At 37.1% G+C, this 21,470-nt stretch overlaps 6 protein-coding genes across 17 annotated transcripts in view; 3 read left to right on the plus strand and 3 right to left on the minus strand.

Annotated features, from left to right (window-relative positions):
- The window catches only part of Dh44-r1 (Diuretic hormone 44 receptor 1), a 22,780-nt gene extending 13,534 nt beyond the window's left edge, over positions 1 to 9,246 (minus strand). For 2 of the 7 annotated variants that reach the window (XM_070656063.1, XM_070656065.1), the window contains exons 1-4: positions 9,085 to 9,246; positions 7,691 to 7,910; positions 7,396 to 7,570; positions 3,242 to 3,583 (exon numbers count right to left, since the gene is read on the minus strand). In XM_070656063.1, coding sequence (XP_070512164.1) covers positions 3,242 to 3,518 — 277 coding nt within the window. In that variant the 5' untranslated portion in view covers positions 3,519 to 3,583; positions 7,396 to 7,570; positions 7,691 to 7,910; positions 9,085 to 9,246. Of the gene's footprint in view, positions 1 to 3,241; positions 3,584 to 6,272; positions 6,939 to 6,987; positions 7,157 to 7,395; positions 7,571 to 7,690; positions 7,911 to 8,073; positions 8,286 to 9,084 lie in introns of those variants that run through there. The other 5 variants (XM_070656059.1, XM_070656060.1, XM_070656064.1 and 2 more) reach the window with 5 other exon arrangements.
- Borcs7 (BLOC-1 related complex subunit 7) lies at positions 8,387 to 10,873 on the plus strand. 6 transcript variants are annotated; one of them, XM_070656107.1, is made up of 4 exons: positions 9,507 to 9,658; positions 9,818 to 10,047; positions 10,113 to 10,356; positions 10,450 to 10,873. In XM_070656107.1, exons 3-4 carry the CDS (start codon positions 10,219 to 10,221, stop codon positions 10,627 to 10,629), a joined length of 318 nt encoding a protein of 105 aa, XP_070512208.1. In that variant the 5' UTR covers positions 9,507 to 9,658; positions 9,818 to 10,047; positions 10,113 to 10,218; the 3' UTR covers positions 10,630 to 10,873. The 6 variants fall into 6 exon arrangements, with proteins under 6 accessions (XP_070512212.1, XP_070512208.1, XP_070512210.1 ...); XM_070656111.1 differs by lacking the exons at positions 9,507 to 9,658; positions 9,818 to 10,047 and adding an exon at positions 8,387 to 8,496; XM_070656109.1 differs by lacking the exon at positions 9,507 to 9,658 and having other exon boundaries at positions 9,734 to 10,047; positions 10,134 to 10,356.
- A 202-nt stretch (positions 10,874 to 11,075) lies between these two features.
- Positions 11,076 to 12,752, minus strand: LOC139102281 (ubiquitin thioesterase otubain-like). The gene is made up of 5 exons (XM_070656078.1): positions 12,573 to 12,752; positions 12,452 to 12,504; positions 11,952 to 12,251; positions 11,638 to 11,838; positions 11,076 to 11,547 (listed from the first exon to the last, which is right to left on the minus strand). Exons 1-5 carry the CDS (start codon positions 12,613 to 12,615, stop codon positions 11,350 to 11,352), a joined length of 795 nt encoding a protein of 264 aa, XP_070512179.1. The 5' UTR covers positions 12,616 to 12,752; the 3' UTR covers positions 11,076 to 11,349.
- Positions 12,753 to 13,018: 266 nt separating this feature from the next.
- Positions 13,019 to 14,448, plus strand: Emc10 (ER membrane protein complex subunit 10). Its single transcript, XM_070656093.1, has 4 exons — positions 13,019 to 13,250; positions 13,343 to 13,606; positions 13,812 to 14,078; positions 14,170 to 14,448. Exons 1-4 carry the CDS (start codon positions 13,185 to 13,187, stop codon positions 14,254 to 14,256), a joined length of 684 nt encoding a protein of 227 aa, XP_070512194.1. The 5' UTR covers positions 13,019 to 13,184; the 3' UTR covers positions 14,257 to 14,448.
- A 128-nt stretch (positions 14,449 to 14,576) lies between these two features.
- Positions 14,577 to 17,880, plus strand: LOC139102264 (BBSome complex member BBS2). Its single transcript, XM_070656043.1, has 12 exons — positions 14,577 to 14,827; positions 14,943 to 15,062; positions 15,140 to 15,328; positions 15,419 to 15,601; positions 15,674 to 15,896; positions 15,981 to 16,192; positions 16,281 to 16,451; positions 16,514 to 16,618; positions 16,686 to 16,998; positions 17,123 to 17,377; positions 17,442 to 17,626; positions 17,740 to 17,880. The coding sequence occupies exons 1-11, from the start codon at positions 14,603 to 14,605 to the stop codon at positions 17,534 to 17,536; spliced, it is 2,091 nt and encodes a 696-aa protein (XP_070512144.1). The 5' UTR covers positions 14,577 to 14,602; the 3' UTR covers positions 17,537 to 17,626; positions 17,740 to 17,880.
- Positions 17,638 to 20,830, minus strand: LOC139102287 (ras-related and estrogen-regulated growth inhibitor). Its single transcript, XM_070656088.1, has 4 exons — positions 19,846 to 20,830; positions 19,346 to 19,568; positions 19,024 to 19,210; positions 17,638 to 17,913 (listed from the first exon to the last, which is right to left on the minus strand). Exons 1-4 carry the CDS (start codon positions 19,988 to 19,990, stop codon positions 17,731 to 17,733), a joined length of 738 nt encoding a protein of 245 aa, XP_070512189.1. The 5' UTR covers positions 19,991 to 20,830; the 3' UTR covers positions 17,638 to 17,730.
- Positions 20,831 to 21,470: the final 640 nt, after the last annotated feature.

Consider the following 21,470-nt stretch of genomic DNA (forward strand, 5'->3'; position numbering starts at 1 on the left):
GTCTTTAACGAAAATAAAACGATTTAACGTTAATAAAAAGACGAGTTAGTAAAAATTGTATTAGCGTCACTAACGCGTGACATTTTAAAAATACCTTGGTATTTTTATTTAACTTCTTTTTTTTATAATTAAGCCATGGAATTATAATGAAAAGGAAGAGAGACGGAGGAGAAGAGAAAGAAGAGTAAAAAAAAAAAGGGGGGGAAAAATTCAAAGTAAACAAGTAAACAATCACGTCATTCAACACATGCGGCTGTAAATGTATTTGTTAACACGCGTATGCATTTACTTTTGCATAACCTTGTGTACACTTGCATTAAATATGACAGTCGAGTATAGTATGATGACAACAATTACCATATAGTCGAAATTGATTAATTGTAGTAACGGGAGGAAACGCGACCGACTAATTAACAGAGTGGAAACCGAACCGGGAGGAAAGGAAGAAGGAAGATAATACGAACCTAAATAAATTATTTCAAATTAATGCATTTTATAAAGCTGGTAAATGTAGATTTTACTTTTTGCAAGAAACGATATCATGACGATGGCGATTACAAAATTAACGAGCAATGATAGCGATAGTCAATTATTGATTATTTTAATTTTTAATATTGAATATTACTAATTTACGAGCAGAATATTATGCTGCTTAATAATTCCAACAGTTGCTACATAAAGAAGTAATGATTACGTTTGTATCTGCGTTATTACTTTTGATTAAAAAAATATTAGAACTTTTTTTTGGTAATTATTATAAGATTAGTATGACAAATGAATATTAATATTGGTAAAAGGTTGATAAAGGATTGTATGATATAAAGAAAAAACCGAATAATTCTCTCTCCTCCTCTCCTCTCTCTCTTTCTCACCTCCGCGCACACCCGCGTTTTACAGTGTTAACTGAAAAATATAATATCTCTAAATAAATGTTTCTGAGTTTTTTCACGTGCATGTGATTCAATTTCTGGTGCAAATTGCCTGACAGAAGCAAAAAGCCATGTCAGCGGATAGACATCATAAAGGACACGTTACAGGTTTATATCGATGCTCGAAACGAATCATCTATGAACAAATGCCCTTGTGGATATACCATTTATATCGAGTACCGATAAAAAGTATAAAAAGAATTAAAAAAAATTTTAAAAAGAGAGAGAGAACAAAAACATTTTTATCTTTCTGCCATTACAACCCTTGTTATACCATAATATGATCGGGGAGAAAAGAAGAACGTACGACCTTGTTTCTGCAAATAATTGCGTTAACCGAGGAGAAAGCGTTGTGTTTTAATTAATTTAACTTGAGACAGGAGCTTAAGTGTCTCTATATGTAATCGACATCGGAGTGATGCCTTTAAAACAATCTGCGGTAGTCTCAATTCTTTCCAAGAAATCTAGGGAACTACGTTGGTAGACCAAGGCTTTCGCGAATCCGCAGATAAACCGCAATTATTAAATTATTGTCCCGGCCAATACATAAAAGTATACAGTGATTCACGCGTTTAATCACTGATCTTCAATTCGTGCTTTCGAGAGTAATCAACGCTTAGACACGTAAAATAAATTATATAAATTTTATAAACTATGCATATTGTTAAAATTAAAAGTAATTTAAAAAGAATATTCATATAATTGTAAATCTTAATTTGCTTGAGATCACAATCCCATACTATGTGAACGTAAAAAATAAATTACTCAAACAGAATGTGAAAGACTCGTGCACATAATTCCGTGTAACGTACGTATGATTTATGTATAAATTGTCATGTAATTATAAATTGTATGAATATAAATTATATATTTATCACAATCTGAATAAATTGTTAAAAAAGACTCGGTCTCACAGCAACACGATCAAAAACATAATTTATACGTAACTTTGTTTCATATTTGGTTTACTCGTTTCGCAATTTGCACGTATTTTGACAATCCTTTAAAAAGCAATAATCGGATCTTGAAAAAATGTTGAGTTAATAATAATAAATTGAACCAATATTAACTTCATACAATGTATATCTCGTCATTATATAATTAAATTTAACTACTTCAGTTCAAAGTTGAATAAAGTTGCAAACTTTTTCTGTTTAATTTTGCTGTGACATGGAACTTTACTGAGTATAATAGAGATAAACCCTTAATTCAGCTTTTGTACAAATGCGAAGTTTCTTTTCCGTTTATTTCTCTTAGAGAACTGGCGACTGCTGATGTCGTCGAGTATGTTTTTTTTTCCAATGCAAAAATTATGCATAGTAAAGCGCGATGTCAAACAAATTTTATAAGATTCTATTATAAAGTATCTGAATTATAGAGCACTACTAATGTGCAAATCAAGCTACTTTAAAGGTCGAACAGTTTATAAATAACTGCTTGGGCCGATAAATACGATAAATTCGTCTTCGGTGCGACAATATAATATACGATTAGTGCATTTCAGAATGTGGTTGTTGGGTATCGATATCCAATTCACCATCGATAATTTGATATTCCTATATAAAGTTGTAGTACACGATTCATATATAGCGTGCGTGACCACTGCGTTATGAATTTCCTCCCTCTGTTCTTCGCTTACACATATCGGTCGTATCGTTAAAGCTTTCCCTTTACGCGAGATGTGATACGTTATTCATTGTCAGTATCAGACCTTTTCCAAGTATAACGATAAATTGCACCGTCTCGTGTAAAAAAACGTTATCATTTGCTTCAGCCGAAATACCAGTTTGTTTAATTAGATTCATTTTATTACAGATGCCTCGTCATTATTTTGTTAAAGCGAGCCGTGTCATAGTTCCGAAGTAAAATAATCTTTGAAATAAAATATAATTCCATTATTTATGAAGTAACGGATATTACATTCCGCGAAACTTTTTCTCAGTGTAAACGAAGTTGAAGAAGCACGATAAAAAGAGATCAAAATGGATGCAAGCAAAAGTCAGATAGCGTCAGATACGTGCTCACGTACGAGAGCGTCTTGCGTCTCGAGAAGATTACATTGATTTACATTACTGGTATAGTTTTCCAAGTATACACTTCAGAAAAGAAAAAGAATTAAAAAAAAAAAGAAAAAAGTAACGTATGTAACATAGTTTTATAATATATGATGCCGGCGATTTACGTTGATAAGTCACCTACTTATTATTCTTATAACGTTCATTTGATAAAAGATAAATTACACGTACACATTGCATGTAGTAGTTTCGGTATACTGATTAAAAATTGATAAAGGTAAAAAGACATGTACTCACGGGTGTTGTCGTAAGGTATTCCGTTAAGCTCGTCGAAGCAAGGGATAGTTGCCAGGGTGCCGGAAAGCGTTCGTGGCCAGCATAGTATAGTGTCCCAGCTCACTTCGCACTCTTGCTGGTCTTGCTTCTGATTTTCGCGTTCCTGATGTTCGCGTTCGAGGCATTTGAGCTGCTCTGCGCTGAACGACTCATTCAGTTCGTTAATGTAATTCAAAACATTCAGCACGTAATTGCCGCCGACCAGCGGCTTCGTATCGTTTGTAGGAAATAAGGCCATGTCGATCCCTGCCTTTGTGTGAAGTCAACCCTTTCGAGATCCCTCGGTTCGAAGACTTATTGTATCTGGAAAACCAAGAAAAAAAAAAAAGGTTTCTTTAAGACTTCGTTATGACTTCAAAATGTTCTTATCAATTATTTTAATTACATTTTTAAGATCAAAGCTTAAGAATCATAAACGTAAATATATAAATATATCTTCATATTAGTACAAATATTTGTATGCATATTTGTAATACGTGCACATATCTCCGTGTAAGAGCAATGTGTATAAATAATATTTGTCTATACATATTTATTTATAAACGGAAATAACTCTCCTATGTTTTATTTCACTTTTAAGCACGTTAACGTTTAATATATTAAAATAAAGAAATAAAATATTAAATATAGCGTTAGAAAGATATTTTGTCGAAAAGTATTATTTCACCATAAGCAATCGTTGGATTTTAAAAACTGTCACGAATTTTCGAAAAATGTTATGCACGTGCTAGTGTTAAATTTATCGCGAAAGGCTTCTGTACGAGACAGGCATCTCGAAAAATGTTACATTTCTCATGTAACGTCGATGGGACTGAGAAGAAAGACTCAACAGGTTTTTCACATACATATCTCGTTTCATACATATCTCAATCTAACGCATATTGATGTCGCGTTAAAAATTTTATTATTCCCCACGTCGATTTACTCGGAGGATCTAGTAAAATCATTTTTTCTCATCTATTAATTCCTTCATTCGCCATCATACGCTTAATCCTCAAAAAGTACATAAACCGGGGGCAACAAGAGGTTTCTTTCTTTCTGACACGTAATTATCCTCTTCGTATCCACCGTAGAAAATAAAGTTCTTCCACGAGAAAGAAAACTTCTTGAGAAAGAGAAAATTGCGATATGAGGGATCCCGGAGAAAATTTTTGAAAGGCTTGCAAAAACATTTGCGATGAAAACTTTGAAAATAATCGCACGCAACGATATTACAACGAATAAACACATTTACGTGGGTTTTTACTTTTTCGTTCATTACTTCTATTTGTCAAAAAATTATTGAACTGCGCACGGATGAAGCGTGGATCGCTCGATTTCTCTGTAATTCGCGTATGCTTTTAGGTATCGAGAGATACGCACAATCGGATCCGCCGTCAAACGGTTGTGATTATCCATCACGAGGCTCTTGGTTCACCAAGATGCCACTTCGAAACTATTAGATAAACCTCTTGGATATTCGAAATCGATAATATCGACCGTCACTAGTAATAGTCAATCCCACAAACGCAAGTCACCGTGTCGGAAGTTGCGGCAATTCCGTATTCTCCCCATTATTCGGGAGGTGCCCGCTCATGGCCCTTCAAGACAATGATTTCAAAGGCATAGGGCAAAGGTAAAACTTGTGGCGATTAATTATTTTAAGTTGAGTCATTAATCTCTTGCAAAAGTCAAGACTAACGCTTTGTCTTCATTACTGCTCTTCTTATTTGTGTAATTGCTGATTAACCGAATCAATATAATCGTGAGAAACTTGCAAGCGCCGAACTTTAACTCAGAACCTCGAGTAAAGACTCTTTATTCGATAAAATAGCTCGCTCTCGAGAGAGTAGGAAAGAGAATCATTTATTGAATCAATATCGAAGTTTCACTTGTAATCCTTTTCTTTTACTTTCTTCTTTTGCTATTTCGATTCTTTGACCCTTTTCCGTCTTCCATACAACGAGCTAAAGAAAGTAAAATAAAAATACATATTTAATGCAATTTATTTTACAGCTGCAGATTCGATTTTTCTATAAATTTTAATGAAAAAAAAAAATTAATAAATTAAAAGTTTCACAATTTTTAATTTATTTTTACTTTTGTTGGCTTTTATTTGTTATTCTCTCTTCTGCCGTATGTCTGCCTTTAATTTCTGTTTTTGCAAGAGACTATATTTTTCGATCCAAGATTCGTTAATCTCACAGTTTAGCCTCGGTAAAGACGCGCGCTTCTTCCCTAATCTTCAAAATCCTGTACCCAGCCTCCCCGCAGCTTCCGTAATCTTCGCAGGAGAGACGCGTTACTTAGTACTCTGGAAATGAGTTCCGGATTGCTAATTTAAAAGCGATTACTATGGAAGTGAGAGATACTCGACGACGGATTTATCGACGATTTAACCATTTCGATGCTGCCTCCGTGAACTGATGAATGCGCAAAGACGAACTCCTTCATTACCCGAGATAAGAGAAGCGCGAAAAGAGAAGGGTGAAGGGGAAGAAGCGAGATAAAGAAACAGATTGCAGGTAGTAAAAGTGTATACCGCGGGTCTTACGATCTCTTTGCCAAAACGATCGCTTCTAATATCTATACATTATTATACACGTCGTCTATTATACAACGACAATTATCGCTAAAAAGAGTCGTATCAATCTTTACATGTTTACACGTTTATGAAAGTGTCGACTGTTTAACACGCAATATGCACAATTGTATCATTGCATATTATAATAATGTGTGTAATGTATATAGCAATGTAATACTGTCATGATACTCCAAGATTATAAAAAAAGAAAAAGGCTGGAAAATATTTCATACAAACTACATTTTATGCCATGTACCATGTCAAATGAGATTTCTTGCGAGCTACTTTCAACGAGGAATAGTGACACGCGTTATCACGTTATTTTCTCATGCGTGCACACGTCATATTTTGCATCGTACGTGTGTATACAAGGATTTTCTCGTAAAAAAAAAAAAAAGCAAATTCTTGTAATAGCTACTAATACCATACCGTTGTCGAGCCTGTCGGTGAACGATGGCACGTGACTATCAGATTATCGGTTATCTAGCCGGCACGGGTGCGGTGACACATGTTCCGGTTTGAGAACAAGCAATCACTACCGGTCATCCTCCTCGCTTTAGCGTGGCGTGACATGTGAGTAGAGAAAGAGACCGGCCCTACGACAAGCGCTATTACGTTCGCGTAGAATTGCCAGAACAAATTGGTACAATTATTACGAGAAACATTTACAGCTATTAGACTGAATTATTATTCAACACTTATTCGTTTAGCGTCTTAAATTCGTATCTTTAATCTCGAAACTCCTTGTCCTCGATCAAAGCCAAAAGTTTTCAAACACGTCTCAAGGAAGTGAACTAATTAAGGACGAAAGTTGACCCAACTTTTCGTCAAAGGAAATTAAGTTCATTACGTACAGCGTAAAGTATAGTACACGGTTATCGCGAATTGTTCCGCGAACGTCTAATTTATTTCAATATTACTTGTATAAATATGAAATCTAACAATATGTACACACTGTTACCTTAATATGTTGCAAGTGATACTGAAATAAATTCGACGGGAATGTGATACGAGGATCTGAATACAAAACTTGCGTGAAAATTTTGTAGAAGTAAACTCGACGTCACCGGTCAACGTTTTTTTTTTTCTTGTTGCTTTTTTTTTTTAATCTTTTGCAAAGTGTTAATGTAAAATATAATTGTACCAATTTCAGCAGGTAGCTGCGATCGCGGTCTCACGCTCCGGTATAGATTTCTAGGGCAGGTGCCCCGATGCCTACAGCCGACGATAACGACTGAGCTCGTGAGCCGCTATCAGCACCACCAGCACCGCAGGACCGAGTGCAGGACAAGAAAGGAATATAACGAGCATGCGCCGCATTGTTTTACGACAATCGGCGGCTTCTCGCCACTTTTATCATCGTACTGCGTTCCTCGCTGAAAGAAAACTTTAGTCTCAACCACAAGTTTAACAACTTTTAAAATTATAAATATAGTTTACCCAACGATTTTCGTCGCTATAATAATTCAGTCAATTACATTTATTCGCCAGACGTTGTAATTAAAATTGTAGTTGAGGCTAGAAGAAACTATACTTTTCTCTCTGCACTTACCACGTTCTGATCGTGCGATCGGGGTTGTTGACGGGCATTATCACTCCGTTGTTCGGCATCGACTCGGCTCGTGAAGGAGTAGCGGACGAAATAAATTCTCTCTCTAAATCCGCTCCAATTTATTCTGCAACAACTGTCCCTCTCCGTTCTTCGATCTCCATTCGATGACGAACCACTTTTCCAATTACATCAGAATTATCAGATTAATACAAAACGTATATCCATCTTACAAACCTATCTGCTCGGCAAACCGTGCAGACTTGATAAGCAAACGTAATGGATTGAATTGCCTCACCTTTCGAAACGCCTTTCGATGTGCTCGCCGCATTTGTACGCATCGGACGGACGAAAGGGCCGCGCTTCGTCGACGGATCTACGCAGGGAAGCTCATTCCGGCGATTTTACGACGGCAGAAGAAGCTCGAAGAACTCGGTGAACCTCGCCGACGTGACCTGTTCGCGTCATGGCACTCCTGTCACTCCATAGACAACGACGGCAGCGCGGACTGCGAGGAACTGTAAATTTCAAACGGAAAATTAACCTCGGCCGATTGGACGGCAATTGGTCGATTGGCGCACATTTAGCACTCAATCAACCAATCAGGTCTCCCTGCCGATTCGGCAATACGTGTTTGCGCACGGTGTGTGCAAGCGTGTGTCAAGTACGCGTATTAGGTACCTTTTTTTTCATGCCGTTTCCACCATCATTTCTTTTTACTTCCTAGTTTTGCCTTCTTTCGACCGACGTACCACGCGGATATTCTTTAATAATGCACCGTGTCATCCATTTCTCTTTTTCTAGCGGAGTTAACAAAGAAAAATGTATACCAATCTCGGTACATCTTTCAGATGTTTCGTATATGTGTAAAAAAAAAGGCAGATATAGCATTTGCTGCGGCGAGCGGCGACGGCGGCTGGCGTACATGACTTCCATCTCTCGGTCACTGAGTGCGTAGGAGATAGTAGTGCGTTTCCCCTCAGTCCTTGGTGACCGGCGCTCCGTGGACACGTACGCACGCTCTTCGTGTGAGATTTGACGCACCCCACGCCAAGATTACGTACGCTAGCCGCCGTCGCAGAACCACGAACGCCATTCCTGACGGTGAGTGTACACGTAAATAACATACGCTTTTCAAGGCGATGTAACAAGTTCTCATAATTTAACTCTACGCGAGATTTAATTCTACTCAATGCCATAATAATTATTATCGACTTTATCTAATTTGCGATATCTCGAGTTTAATATTTACGGACAAATAAATTAAAATCAGAGATATTGATCAGGCGGTGATTTACGTTAGTGCGAGAAGTTTAGATAATATTGACTAAAATTATTTGCGCGAGAATAAATCTTTTCTTTTTCCTCCCCCCCTCTTTCTTTTCTTTTTCTTTTTCCTCTTATGGTGTAACGTAAAAATACAAGGTTTCCTCTGCCTTTACTTGATACGCGCGTTACACGGCATTGGTACGGGATTTATGGGAGATATGGGAAATTAGCCTGATCGTGGATTATACCCCGCGCGGTTTCACAATCCCCGTTAAGAAGTCACTAATTTAACACGCACGTTATCTCATTTTAACGCACAATTCGTTACGGCACTATGCGCTGTTTACAAGTGACATATTTTATCACGAGCGCCGCAGTTATCTCTGTTAAATATTAACTGTACTAATAAAAGCATCGCCTTACGTGGTATAAGTCTAATATACTTTTCTCGTGGAGGACGTTCTTCTCATAATTAAGACCGGCCGTGCGAATAAACTCTCGTTCGTTTGCGGCACTTAACTCCTCGATTCTTCTCGGCGCGGATTTTCTTCTTTCCATTAAACAATAATTTTTTTGCCCATCGGGATCGAATGAAACACGTACGTACGTTACGTTGCGTAACGCGTATCGTGCTTTTATCGTTTACACGCGCATAAGCGCGATTGCGATATATGTATACGCGTGCCTTTATCATTTTTACGCTTAAAAAACCAAGTTAAATTACGTCACATTGCCCATTTTGTAGCACAAGCGGGTTACGTTTCGCGCTTCTGTTCCGAAACTCATTAATCCTCGGATCTCTTGAGGAACGGCCGCGATTGGCCAGTTCCGTAACTGCGGCGGTTCAACTTTGAATCAAGTTTTGATCGATTCGTTCGAAAGTTAGATCTCAATTGAAAACTGATATTGAGCGTTGGATTAAATTAATGAGGTTACATTAATCAGAATAAATTAATCAAAGGAATCGAAGCGGGCCGTGGTCACCGAATACCATTAGGTATGTTTCCTTCAGCCGAAGTACTAACACTGGTTGCAGAATTAATTCTCTCCTTCTGCATTGAAGGAACAGAGATAACCTCTGAAACCAGTGCATGCAGCCCAGCTGAAAGAAACAGACCTGTAATGCTTATATTGCTTTTTGCACTTTCGTTTTTAGAGTCTGCTTTCTTTTTCCTTTCCAACGTCCGATTTAAATAATTAATTTCTTCCAATTGTAAGAACGAATATCGGAACGACACTCTTTTCTCTGCTGCATGTCGAATTCGTTGGTGTTTCCGATTGAATTTGTGAGGCTGCGTGGGCTGCTTGTACAAATCGATTTTCTTGTACGTTTCAACGATACGTTTAACGCATAAAAGTAAATACATGTAAAAAGGTATTTTTAAGGTAATACTGCTGATACTGAAATACAAATTATAAAGAATTTAATTACATAAGACGTATATTTTTAGATAACAAAATATATTTTGAAGGAATATTAAATGATAAGTTGCATGAGCTATCCTGGATAATATAAGAAGCAAGACTTATCCAAGAATTAATGAGAAACAATACAACATGGCTTCAGCGTCTAGTACAAGTGCACGTAGCTTGTTCATTGAGTCAAAAATGAGATTGGCAGACAGAGTACAAGTCAACATTAATAACATTGCCTCACTTGCCAGGCAAATACAACGAGGATCTAAAAGTAGTGAAGTAATGTCTTACTTTTTTCAATTTAACATATAACAAAAATTAATTGATTGTAATGTTAGATTGATCTTGTTGCTAATTCTGTTATTTATCTAGATTTTAACACACTCAGCAAAGAACTTTGCACAACAAGAGCATGGACTTGAAACAATAGAATCCACTTTAAAAAAGCTTGCACTTATTGCCACTCATTTAGAATATCAAATGGATGCTATAGACAAAAATTCAGCAATGTTGGAAGAAGTCACTGAACAAGTACGGTCGATGCAAAGATAATGTAATACACACATATATTTTAATTATTGCACACATACAAAAATTCTATTTAAGAAGTATATATAAAATTTGTATTTATTAATTATGTTATAACTATATGAATGTTACATATTGCAGAATTAATTAAGTTTAAGAACATACTAGTTTTAAAACTTATTTATCTGTACAACATGGATTTTTTTCTTTTTTGTTATATTTTTTTCTTTCAAATTTATGAAAAATATAAAATTTAATTTATATTTAACACTTGCAGACTGAAAAAAGTTGTTAAGTTTCATATATTGTTAATATGTATCTATGTACAAGAAAGAGAAAATGTAAAATATTTTTTATTTAGTATTATTATGAAATGTGTTGCTTGTTAATGTTATAATTTTAAAATGTTGCAACATTACATACGTGAATGTTCTAAAAAAAAAAAAATATATAGGAGTAAGATAATGTAATACATTGAATTTCTTTCATATTTATTCCAAATAATTTTAAAATGACACTTGTAAACAACAAAATATATTGACAAAATCATGCGCAAATAAACTTAAAAATTTCTAAACTGTGTACAGAAGGTAGATTTAGTTACTCCTCTGCTTTTTTTTTTTTTAGATTAAAATACATATTGCATGAGAAAAAATTAACACTTTTGAAAAAAAAGGTTTGAAGTAGATCTGGCCGTTAGAAACCATTTTTGTCACATTAAAAAAATGTATAATTTCAAATTCATCAAGGATAAAGAATATCATAATGTCCGGGACGATATAATAAGTGCACAGCTGGTATAGCACCTTCGGGAAAGTCATGGGCAGTTACTTCAGTCCCTGCACCTCTGTCCATATAACGAACTCTAACACCAGTCCCTAGGGCACTACTCATTGCTATAATGTGAATATGATCAGATTCCTTATACATCGGTTCTACTTCCTATAAAAAAAAAAAACAGGACAAGTATAGTAAACCAAATATTAATAATAAATAAAAGAAACATTAATAAGATTAGTATTAGACATGAACCTGATGGCAGAATTCAGAGATAGTACGTTCTCCCTCAATAAAGTGCTGGTAAAAGTCAGCATCGCGCTGCAATTGACCAGATGTTATTAATCTAAGATACACAACAATATAATCAGAATAACCTTGTTCATTGAACAATTTATGTAATTCCATTTGACTGGATTCTATGTCACCACCCACTTTGTCAATAACTTCCATGAACTGTAATAAAAATTCGTCAAAATGTAGCATATACTTTTCAATAATATAAAATCTTCTAAGTTTTATATTAAGTAAAATTAATTCAAGGATAAAAGTATGTAAATTTATTTTACCGTGTCATGAAAGTCTTCGACTGTAAATTGAGGAAAACCTAGAGCTACAAGGCTATCTTTGCTTTTTAAAGCTAAATCACGAAACTTATCATATTCTTCTTTGTTCCCAATTAATTTCTCCAAATAAGCATAACTAAATGCTCTGAAAAAACAATTGCCATCTGGTCTAGTTCTCCTAATGTAAGAATATTTTTGAGCCAAAGCTTTTGCTTTTGAAAGATATACATCATCCTCTGCATATTCTTGTTCTAAACTCTTCAGTGGCTCCTTTTCGCCAACTAATGCTATAGATTCCGAAATCTGAAATATTAAACAGCACCAGTTGTAAATAATAAACTTTAATTTGTATTCAAACTACATAACAGGAGTAGAGAGACACTTCTGTAAGGTAACAAAGCTAATGAAAATGTAGAATATATTTTATTCTTAATTGATAAAATTAAACAAAACTAATTCTTTAAAAAATATATTTTAAACATAATGTAAAATAGTATATTAACCTCCTTCTCGATACGTCTTTGTTGTTGAAGTATCAACTCGTCCTGGTTGACATCTGCAATAAAGATCAGAATAATAAATTACGCCGGTTTGATTTTTCAATAATAAATCACGCAAAGAGACCTGTGGTTTCTACGGACAGCTCCTTAAGTGAATTATTTTCCATATCTTGAAGGATTTTGCTAAATTTCACAATGACTGTCAAATTATCAATCGTAAACAAAAGCCCGATGTTTCCATGTGAAGTTGAAAAGGTGTTTGCCGCTGTCGGAGAGAAGACTGAGAACGGCCATCCCGGCTTTTTTCGTGGAACCATCAAAACTCCCGACAACTACCGCCACCAACATCCATTTCAATATTCGGCATTAAAAAATACCATCTATTTTGCGATATACTGACGATAAAATTTCCTTTCTAATGCTATATCTATAAATTATAAATATTTTGTATAATTTTTAATAATTTTATTGTCATTATTCTCAGTATTGTTCTCTACTGCTCGTATTGCACCGTGTCGATTTATGTCGCTAGTTGGATATTACCCTTTATGTGTTCAAATGTGTTTTCTACATGAATCTTGATAACTGCTGTAGTCGTGGCCTTTATAGTCTTTTACAGAATTACGATTTGATATGATCGTAGCTGTCGTAGTACTAGAAAACTGTGTTGCACAATGATACGTGGCTCTGCCTCGGCGGCTTGGTAATTATTTTCACAGATCCTTGTTAGCGTTGAATGCCGAGAATGCATCCGTATTTCGTCTTTGCGCTGGTTTGTATTTCAGGCTCTCTCGTTCGCGGGGTAAGTAATGCTCTTTCGAATACTTTGAAAGCGTTAGCAACGGCAACTTTGACGCGCGGATTTAACACAATGGTGTCGACGGCAATTTACAGAGCGAGCTCGAGTACGACGGCTGGCTGCAGTTAAGATTATGGCACGCGTTTAACGATGATCCAGTGCCCGTGTTCACTGAACGAGGAAACATCACGGTGTCCAGTGTACGCAGCGGGGCATCCGTCGTCGGGCAAAACGGCCTGCTGCCGCCTCAGATAGGGGCTCTAAAGAATCTTGCCGAACACGACGGCAAGTACAAGCTGAAGGCTCTGGCTCGTACTTCTTCTGGCAGCGAAGTAGTGTTTCTCACCTCGGTACCAGCGGTAAGTTTTTTACAGATAAGCTTAAGAATTGTCTGTTTTATCAATAGATTCTTCGATAAAAATTAACTCTACTCAAGAATACTTGAAATGCTGAAAATAATGAAGTATTTTGGTTGAGGAGCATTTATAGATAATTCTTGCTAATTTATTTTATTTGGTGAAATAATAATATGTTTGTGCTAACTGCCTTGTTTTTTATTTACAGTGTTACCTGCTTGGCTCAGATTTGGAAGATATTATAACAATATGGTTAGATAGTACAGCAGAGCCTATAGCTGTTAGCATTTCATCTTCAGGACCCTGTGCTTTAAATAATCCCTTCACCAATATGTGGACCACCAATGTCATGGTGAGATATCCTGATGGTGGTCCAATACCAGATACTGCTACATATATTCAGAAGCTTGAACGAGAACGAGAGGCAAGGGAAAGAGGGGATACTAAAGATAATCGTTCGTTTCTTGCAAAATATGTAAGAATATTATTTTTATTGAAGCTTGCACATATATATGTACATACATTGTGTAAATTTGATTTAATATATGTAAATTTTTTTGTTGCAGTGGATGTATATCGTTCCTTTCCTGATTTTCTTGCTGTTGTCGTCGGCAACAAATCCTGAAGCTGGTGGAAGTGCACAAAGACAATGATCTAATAAAAACAATTTGTGCCTGAGTGTGCATCATATTTCAAAGAGTGGTCTTGTGGAAGATGTGCAAATTTATAGTATAATTTCATAATGTGATAGGAATAATATTAATAGTAAGTTAATAATTATTATAAGTATTACATAATATATATAATTACGTTTCTGCTAAAATAAATACAACTATTAAATTGGATGTATTGTCTACATCACGCTACATAGAATAATGGATACAGCTGAGACATCTACAAACAATGAACTCAGCTGGAAAATCAATATTCCATCACCTTGCCAATGGCAAAAACACAACATTGGCAAGGCGTACCGTGACAATGTGACGCTAGTTCAAAATGGCAGAATTCTCTTTAAACATTCAAAGACATTTAAAAACAGGTCTTGTCGTAAGTGGAAAATTTGACGGATCACACGCTTGTCTCGCTGCCGCTACACCTGGAGGAACTATTTTGGTGCACAGTCCACATAGGCAGCCGCAAGTTGATTACTCCGATCATAAACAATCGAATAAAAGATTGTCATGGAGCGGAGAACTTGCGGAACTCCAAATTGGTGCCGAGGTGCGAATAAATTCGAGTCAAGCAATTTACATATTATTTCACATGTTAAATAAAATTGCGCAATATTCTGTGTTCTTATTTCGTTTCCTTGTGTATGAAAATTCATGTTATCTAGGTGAAGTCGTTATGCACTGGTCGTCTTGGAGAAGACGAAAGGGATACTCTTTTGGTCGGTACTATTTCTCATGTGCTCGCTTATCACGTCGAAGATAATGCTGATGTTTTCTACAAAGAGGTATATTTTATAAAGAGATATACAATTTTAATTTTCCTAAGTTAGCTGATTCTAATTTACGATATTAATTACTGCAGATGTCGGATGGCGCAAACTGTATGATTATTGCAAAAGTCGGGTGGTTGTCAAATCAAGTTGTAATAGTAGGTGGCAACTGCTCGGTGACGATCTTAGATGCGCATGGAACAGAAATATTTTGGACTGTAATGGGAGGGATTGTTACCTCACTGGCAGTGTTTGATTTTGATGGCGATGGAGAAAATGAAGTAAGTGCAAGGCAATTCTTAATCAATTTATTATTAATTATTCACACATGTTTAAAAAAATTTTATCTTTTAAATTACTTAATGTGTTAGTTACTGACAGGTACAACAGACTTTGAAATTAGAGTACAGAAGGAAGACACCATGCTTTGGGAGACGAAAGAAACGGCAGCAATTGTCGTTCTTAATGATCTCCCGAACAGGCAATTCGCTTATGCTCTCGAAAACGGGACAATTGGTGTTTATGAAACAGGACAGAGACTATGGCGAGTTAAGGTAAAGTATTTACGCATAGGAAAAAATATACATTTTAAAACAATCTATTATAGTTTATAAAATCTATTTCAGTCAAAGCATAAAGTGATATCTGTAAGCACTTTCGATGTAAATGGTGATGGTGTGGCGGAGCTTATAACTGGTTGGAGTAACGGAAAAGTGGATGCGAGAACATACAACACCGGTGAGGTCATGTTTAAGATTCAACTATCGTCAAGCGTGGCGGGTATAGTGGACGCCGATTACCGAAGAACGGGTAAACCAGATCTGGTAGTAGTTTCTACTAATGGCGAAGGTATAAATACGGAAACTCGTTTTCCTTACCAAACGATCGCGACTCTTGCTGTAATATTTTTGTTTATTCTCACGCAATTTATAGTACGTGGATACAGCACCGGCTCTGCCATGCAAGCTCCAGAACCCGGTGATATCATTCGCGAACTATTAGCTAAGAAGCAAGCAATGCAAATGGAATTGCGACAAAGAGCGGCGACGGGTTCCAGCATGTATTACGGATCAAGATTAGCCATCAGCTTACTGACAAATAGGGGTGCAGCCCGCGTTGCACTTGCCGCTGGACCCGGGCTTCTGGTAATACATTTGACAAGCTTAATAATAATATTGTTTTAAAAATTATATCATTTTATGTAACTAAGATTATAACTTTTTATTTATTTAGGTGCATTGCGCAATAGTTTTTGCCGAGGGTGTTTTCGAGGGCGAGACGCTAGTCACTCACCCCAACCGGCCGCAAGGAGAGCTAGAGATTGCGCTTTATCCTGCCAAGAATGATCCCGTAGATATTCACGTTAAAGTATACGTCGGACCACCTAATGGCGATCTACTCCAGGTATTAATGAATATATATATATAATCGCAAATTTTATATTGTAATATATTTTTATTTGCTAGGTTTTCGAGATAACGCGGCAGCTGCCAAGGTTTTGTATGTACGAACGCATCCCGAAGCCGCAGCAAGTTTCGGAAGAATTATCGAACATCGGCGTTATAACAGATGTGAGTAGCATTTAAACGTCGTGTTTTAGTAATTTCCAAAAGATGACATTAACGAGTAATTTCATAGGTTGCGGAGAGACCACAGCGAATCGCCATTTGGCTGAATCAAAGCCTCATTCTGGGAGAGGAATTAGAAGTTACAGAGAGCGGCCCGAATGCCGGATGTATCGAGATATGGTTTCGCGGGATGCGGGACGACAAGATACATTGCTTTCAATCAAACGCCAGTGGAAAAGTAATGATCCAGACGGACGACGCGACATTCGCCGGCGACATTATTCAGTCACTTGCTATGTATTTAGGCGTCCGAGAATTAAACTCGGAAGCTACGTTTCCCGCAGAAGAGAAAAGAATGCTAGAAGCGTTGGAACGCGTCAAAGGTACGTTGCTAGGGGAAAAAAATGCGAGGTGATTTGCATTTAATAATTGATTATTCAAACGAACTTTTAAAAAAAAATTTTTTTTACTAACGTAGTTAGTCAACTAACCTAAAATGTACTTAAGGTTTAAAAGAGGTCGACGCACGACTTCAGGCGGAAGCCGCAGGCGGTGCGACTCTCCTGAAAAGCATTGTGATTCGCCTAGAAGACGCTAGGATTCTTGAGAACATTGACGATATGCGAAAGAGATTGTTGCAATTGAAAAACATCAATGGCGATTTGATTCGAGAGCACGAGATCCGGTTGAACAGTCATCGAGAGCTCGCGGCCAGCTTAAAAGAATTGAACTTAGGAGTTCAGCGCGCCGCGAGACTTAGAGGTGCGTTTTTATCACAGAAATATTAATCCCCTTTTTTTATCTAATTATATTAATTTCCTTACAGTTGGAAAAGCTGCTTCCAACGCGGTGGCCCGTTGTAGAGCGGCAATACACGACGAAAATCCGAAAGCTCTTACGCTTGCGATAAGACACGGCTAGAAAAAGTATATTTAAATTGCGCGACTGCCAGGATTATTTGAAATGTGGACAACGTGTGAAAGATTACTGTGAACTCATACGATAAAACAAGTAAGTTTTTTTTTTAATACAGATTTATTAAAACAGTTAAAATATAATTTTTGTATAGTGTTCTCACTCGATGTTTCGTAAATGAAGATTATTTAATTACTCGATTACAATAGATTTCCGCGAGCGGAGATGCTGAATCTTCGCAATGGGGGAGGTGATGGACGACGCAGAGAATTTACGGATCCGTCGGTGCAGGCCCTCATTCTGAAAGACGGTTGCTGCTGATGTCCTGAGCTGCTGTGCAATTCGGTTAGTAATCTCAATATGTTCATGAATATGGCCGTGACCTGTCAAATGAAAATAATCGTGAATTGTCAAGGCCGCCGTTACATAAAGACGCGATATTATCGTCTAAGAGAGAAATATTCTTTTGACGCCATGGACATTATCACTCGTACGTCCCTATGTTTCTTTTTGCTTTTGCGTATTTACGATACGCAAAATTAATTGCCGGACATCTCTTATTTGCCATTTTTGAAATATTCCTATATGCACTATCGGAATTATGAATTACATTAATACTCTCACTGCTAAATTCTGTTTTACATATACGGTATTTTTTTTTTAACATTTTTTTTATATATCAATACATAGATATTAATTTACAATTCTTAATGATAAAACCTAATAATAAAGTTATTACTGAATATTATTCTATTAATACATTAATTAGCAAATTTTTTTAAAACTACGAAAAAAAAAAACGTTATCTCGCACGATAGTGATAAAAAATTTCTTATGAAAACAGGAAAATTAATATTTAAATGAAGATAGATAAATATAAGTAATTAAATTTTATTTTGGCGTTTAAGTTATTTTATGCTTTATGATAAGATTACTTTGAGAGCAAAAAAAAGGGCAATATTTGCAGACCATTAATATCTTGTTTTCTAATTGTTCTCGTGGAGCTTTACAGTAATCACTTTTATTACGCCTGTGATTATCGAGCACTGAATTGCGTTGATCCATCGTCGTCATTACAATGAGCAGATAAAGATATTAAAATGCCGTTGTCCATATCGTGTGCTTTGAGAGCGATATAGATTTGTTTATGGCTCGATCACGCGCAACCGCCATGACCGCGGAGTAAACAATCATTTAGAATAAGTACAATCTTCGCGGCGATTAGCTGATAGATCGACCACAGCGTATCATTTATCGGCCGCTCTGCGTTCATTTTTAGATTCGATTTTTTTTCAGAGGGTAAAAAAAATCGAAGATTAGTGCTATTTTTGAACGATCAAAGAAATGAACGATACGATATCGCAAGCTGGACCCAATTATTGTTATTTCGACCGGAACGCGAAAGAATTGTTTCCCTCTTTTTTTTTTTTTTTATTTTCTCTTATTCCATTTATCGCTCGATACAGTTCGAAGATGTTTGCGCGGCTCGTTACCTGATCGACCGATTCCCTTACGGAAATCTCATGGAAAGCGTGAGCCTCGATTTCTTTTGCCCTTTTCTGGCCTTCTAGGGCGGACACCATGCGCTCACCCGGTGAGCAGGAGAGATCGGCCTTATTTCCCACAAGCAACACGACCGGTGGCACTTTTCTGCCTCTTCTCGCGTGCGATACCAGAAACCTGAAAATACATAACAACGTGCAGACGTTTCGCGCACTTGATTTGATTTAAAGTACCGCGATTGTACGGCGTTATTTTTTTCTTTTTTTTTTTTTACTTTTAATAAAAGATTTGCGAGAGAGAGAGGACGCGTACCTCAAGCGAGAAGTCTCGTCGAAACTAACTCGGTCCGTTACCGAATAAACGAGGACTATCGCGTCAGCCCACCGTAGCTTTGGCTCGGTGGAGGCCGGCGGTGATCCAGGAGGATCCGCTATTTCCCACGACGACCCCAGATGGTTGTCCACGCGGTAGATCCTGTCCATAGAACAGTCGTACTCGCCTATGTAGCGCTTCGTAGCGAACCGCACGGCTAAAGCTAATTACGAAAAACGAGACAAACATAAATTAGAACCGCGTTATTTTCGTCAGAATGTATTATCTCCGATATAAAATTCGTAAAATTTAATGAAACAAAAGTGTAGTTTTTTTGAATATCGATTATTAACGAGAATAATTAGAATTATGCATTATTTAATAATTATTAGACAAATGAGAACCGTATTTGCCGCATAGCTATCATATTCGAGTCTACTTCATCGGTTTGAAGTGTTTTTCCGACGTCGCCCACGAAAGAAATATTATCGATCATTCACCTGATTTGCCGACACCCGGCTGGCCCAGTAAGATTACTTTGACCGTCTTGAAAGAGTCCTTGTTGGCGAGACCTAGGCCCCAGTGGATCGGAGGGCTGTTCCTCTTCTTGGCAGACGCCAACGGCGGCGAACTATCACTGTCCATGTCTTTATCGCCACTGATCCCTTCGTAGGGTGTTCCATCGATTATGAACCCCTTCGCATGGTCTGATGGTATTTAATGGATGCATTATTCATGGTGATCTGTCGCGCGCTTTTCTCAAAGGGTGACCGCGTAATAAACAATGCGACGTCACTCCAACTGCGTCATTAATTATTATTAAAACAACGTGTTGCGTAGGATCTACGTCGTAAGTTGTAAAAAAGTCCGTTGGACGACGTCACGGACGTTCCATTTTTGGTAAATATCCGGATCGCGAAGCTTCCAGCTGATCGTGAGGAAGTTGCCGGCCACGTCGTGTTTATCGCGCACGTGCCGTCAGAGCGGCGGTTGTTGTTGTTATTTAATTTTACGTAAGACCACAAGGGAGATCATGAGGCTCCTCGGTGACTTTTATCACTTTGCATTATGTGTCTCATCTTTCACGCCGCGTTTCTCTTCCGCAGACACGGCGCCGACCGTCGTCTCGCTACGCCAGAGTCGTGTCGCAGTTCGATGCACTTGTTCACGCGTGAGCGTGTGTTGCGACTCGCGACTAATTGTTTACGACCATATTCAGCATCGCGTTGCAGTTAATACGATACTCGTATTGTCTCTTCTTTCTCGCCCTGGACTCTCCGTCCTTTGCGCTTGAGAACGATCGGAAATACGTCTTGGTAGCACAAAACGCCGGTTCTCTGATACCGCCTGATAATGTTGCACATTTCGGCGTTTTGGCGAACAGAACACACGTGCTGATTTTAGTTTTAAGAGGGTTATAATTAAAAAAAAGCTATATTTAGCTTGCACTAGGCTCGTTGATGTTCCTGATTGAAGGGAAAATTACTAAAGGAGTCGCACTAACGAACCACTTAGTCATAAATGATTGCTAACATCGCTTGTAAAAAAGTTACTTCTTTTAATGCACTTTTATAGAGTTGCAGAGAATCTCAAAATAATTTGTAGAATTATAAATACTTTTTATCGTTTTTTTTTTTTTTTTTTTTTTTTTTGCTATTTCTTTTTAATTAGGTGATACGGGATGTGTCTGTTTGTAAGTCATTTCAGCGAACGATAGCGTGCTATAATTAATGGAATGTGCGCGTTATTTCTCTTTAAGGCCGCTTAACCCTTGTAATTTCAAGCCGCGTTAAGTTTCATCGATTACTGTCGCATAGGTGAGAATAAGGTCAGGATTTCTAAGGACGCCGTAAAAATTAATTTTTTTTTTTTACATTAAAGTGTAATCTATTAACGTCTACGTGCACGCGCGCGCAGCTTATGATCTCTTTCGCTTATTCCGTTGCAGTGATATTTTATTTGCGTGTACTTCGAACCGCCAGTCAGCAGCGTCAACGAACTTGAAATAGGATAACAAATTCCGAATTTAATCAGGAAATTGTATTTTCTACCCGAAAATAAAAATAGGTCCTATCGTCGTGTTAAATATTTCCCCAGATATCGCTGACAGCTCGTATAAGAATAG

This window comes from Cardiocondyla obscurior, linkage group LG04, assembly GCF_019399895.1.
Source record: "Cardiocondyla obscurior isolate alpha-2009 linkage group LG04, Cobs3.1, whole genome shotgun sequence".
Lineage (NCBI taxonomy): Eukaryota > Metazoa > Arthropoda > Insecta > Hymenoptera > Formicidae > Cardiocondyla > Cardiocondyla obscurior.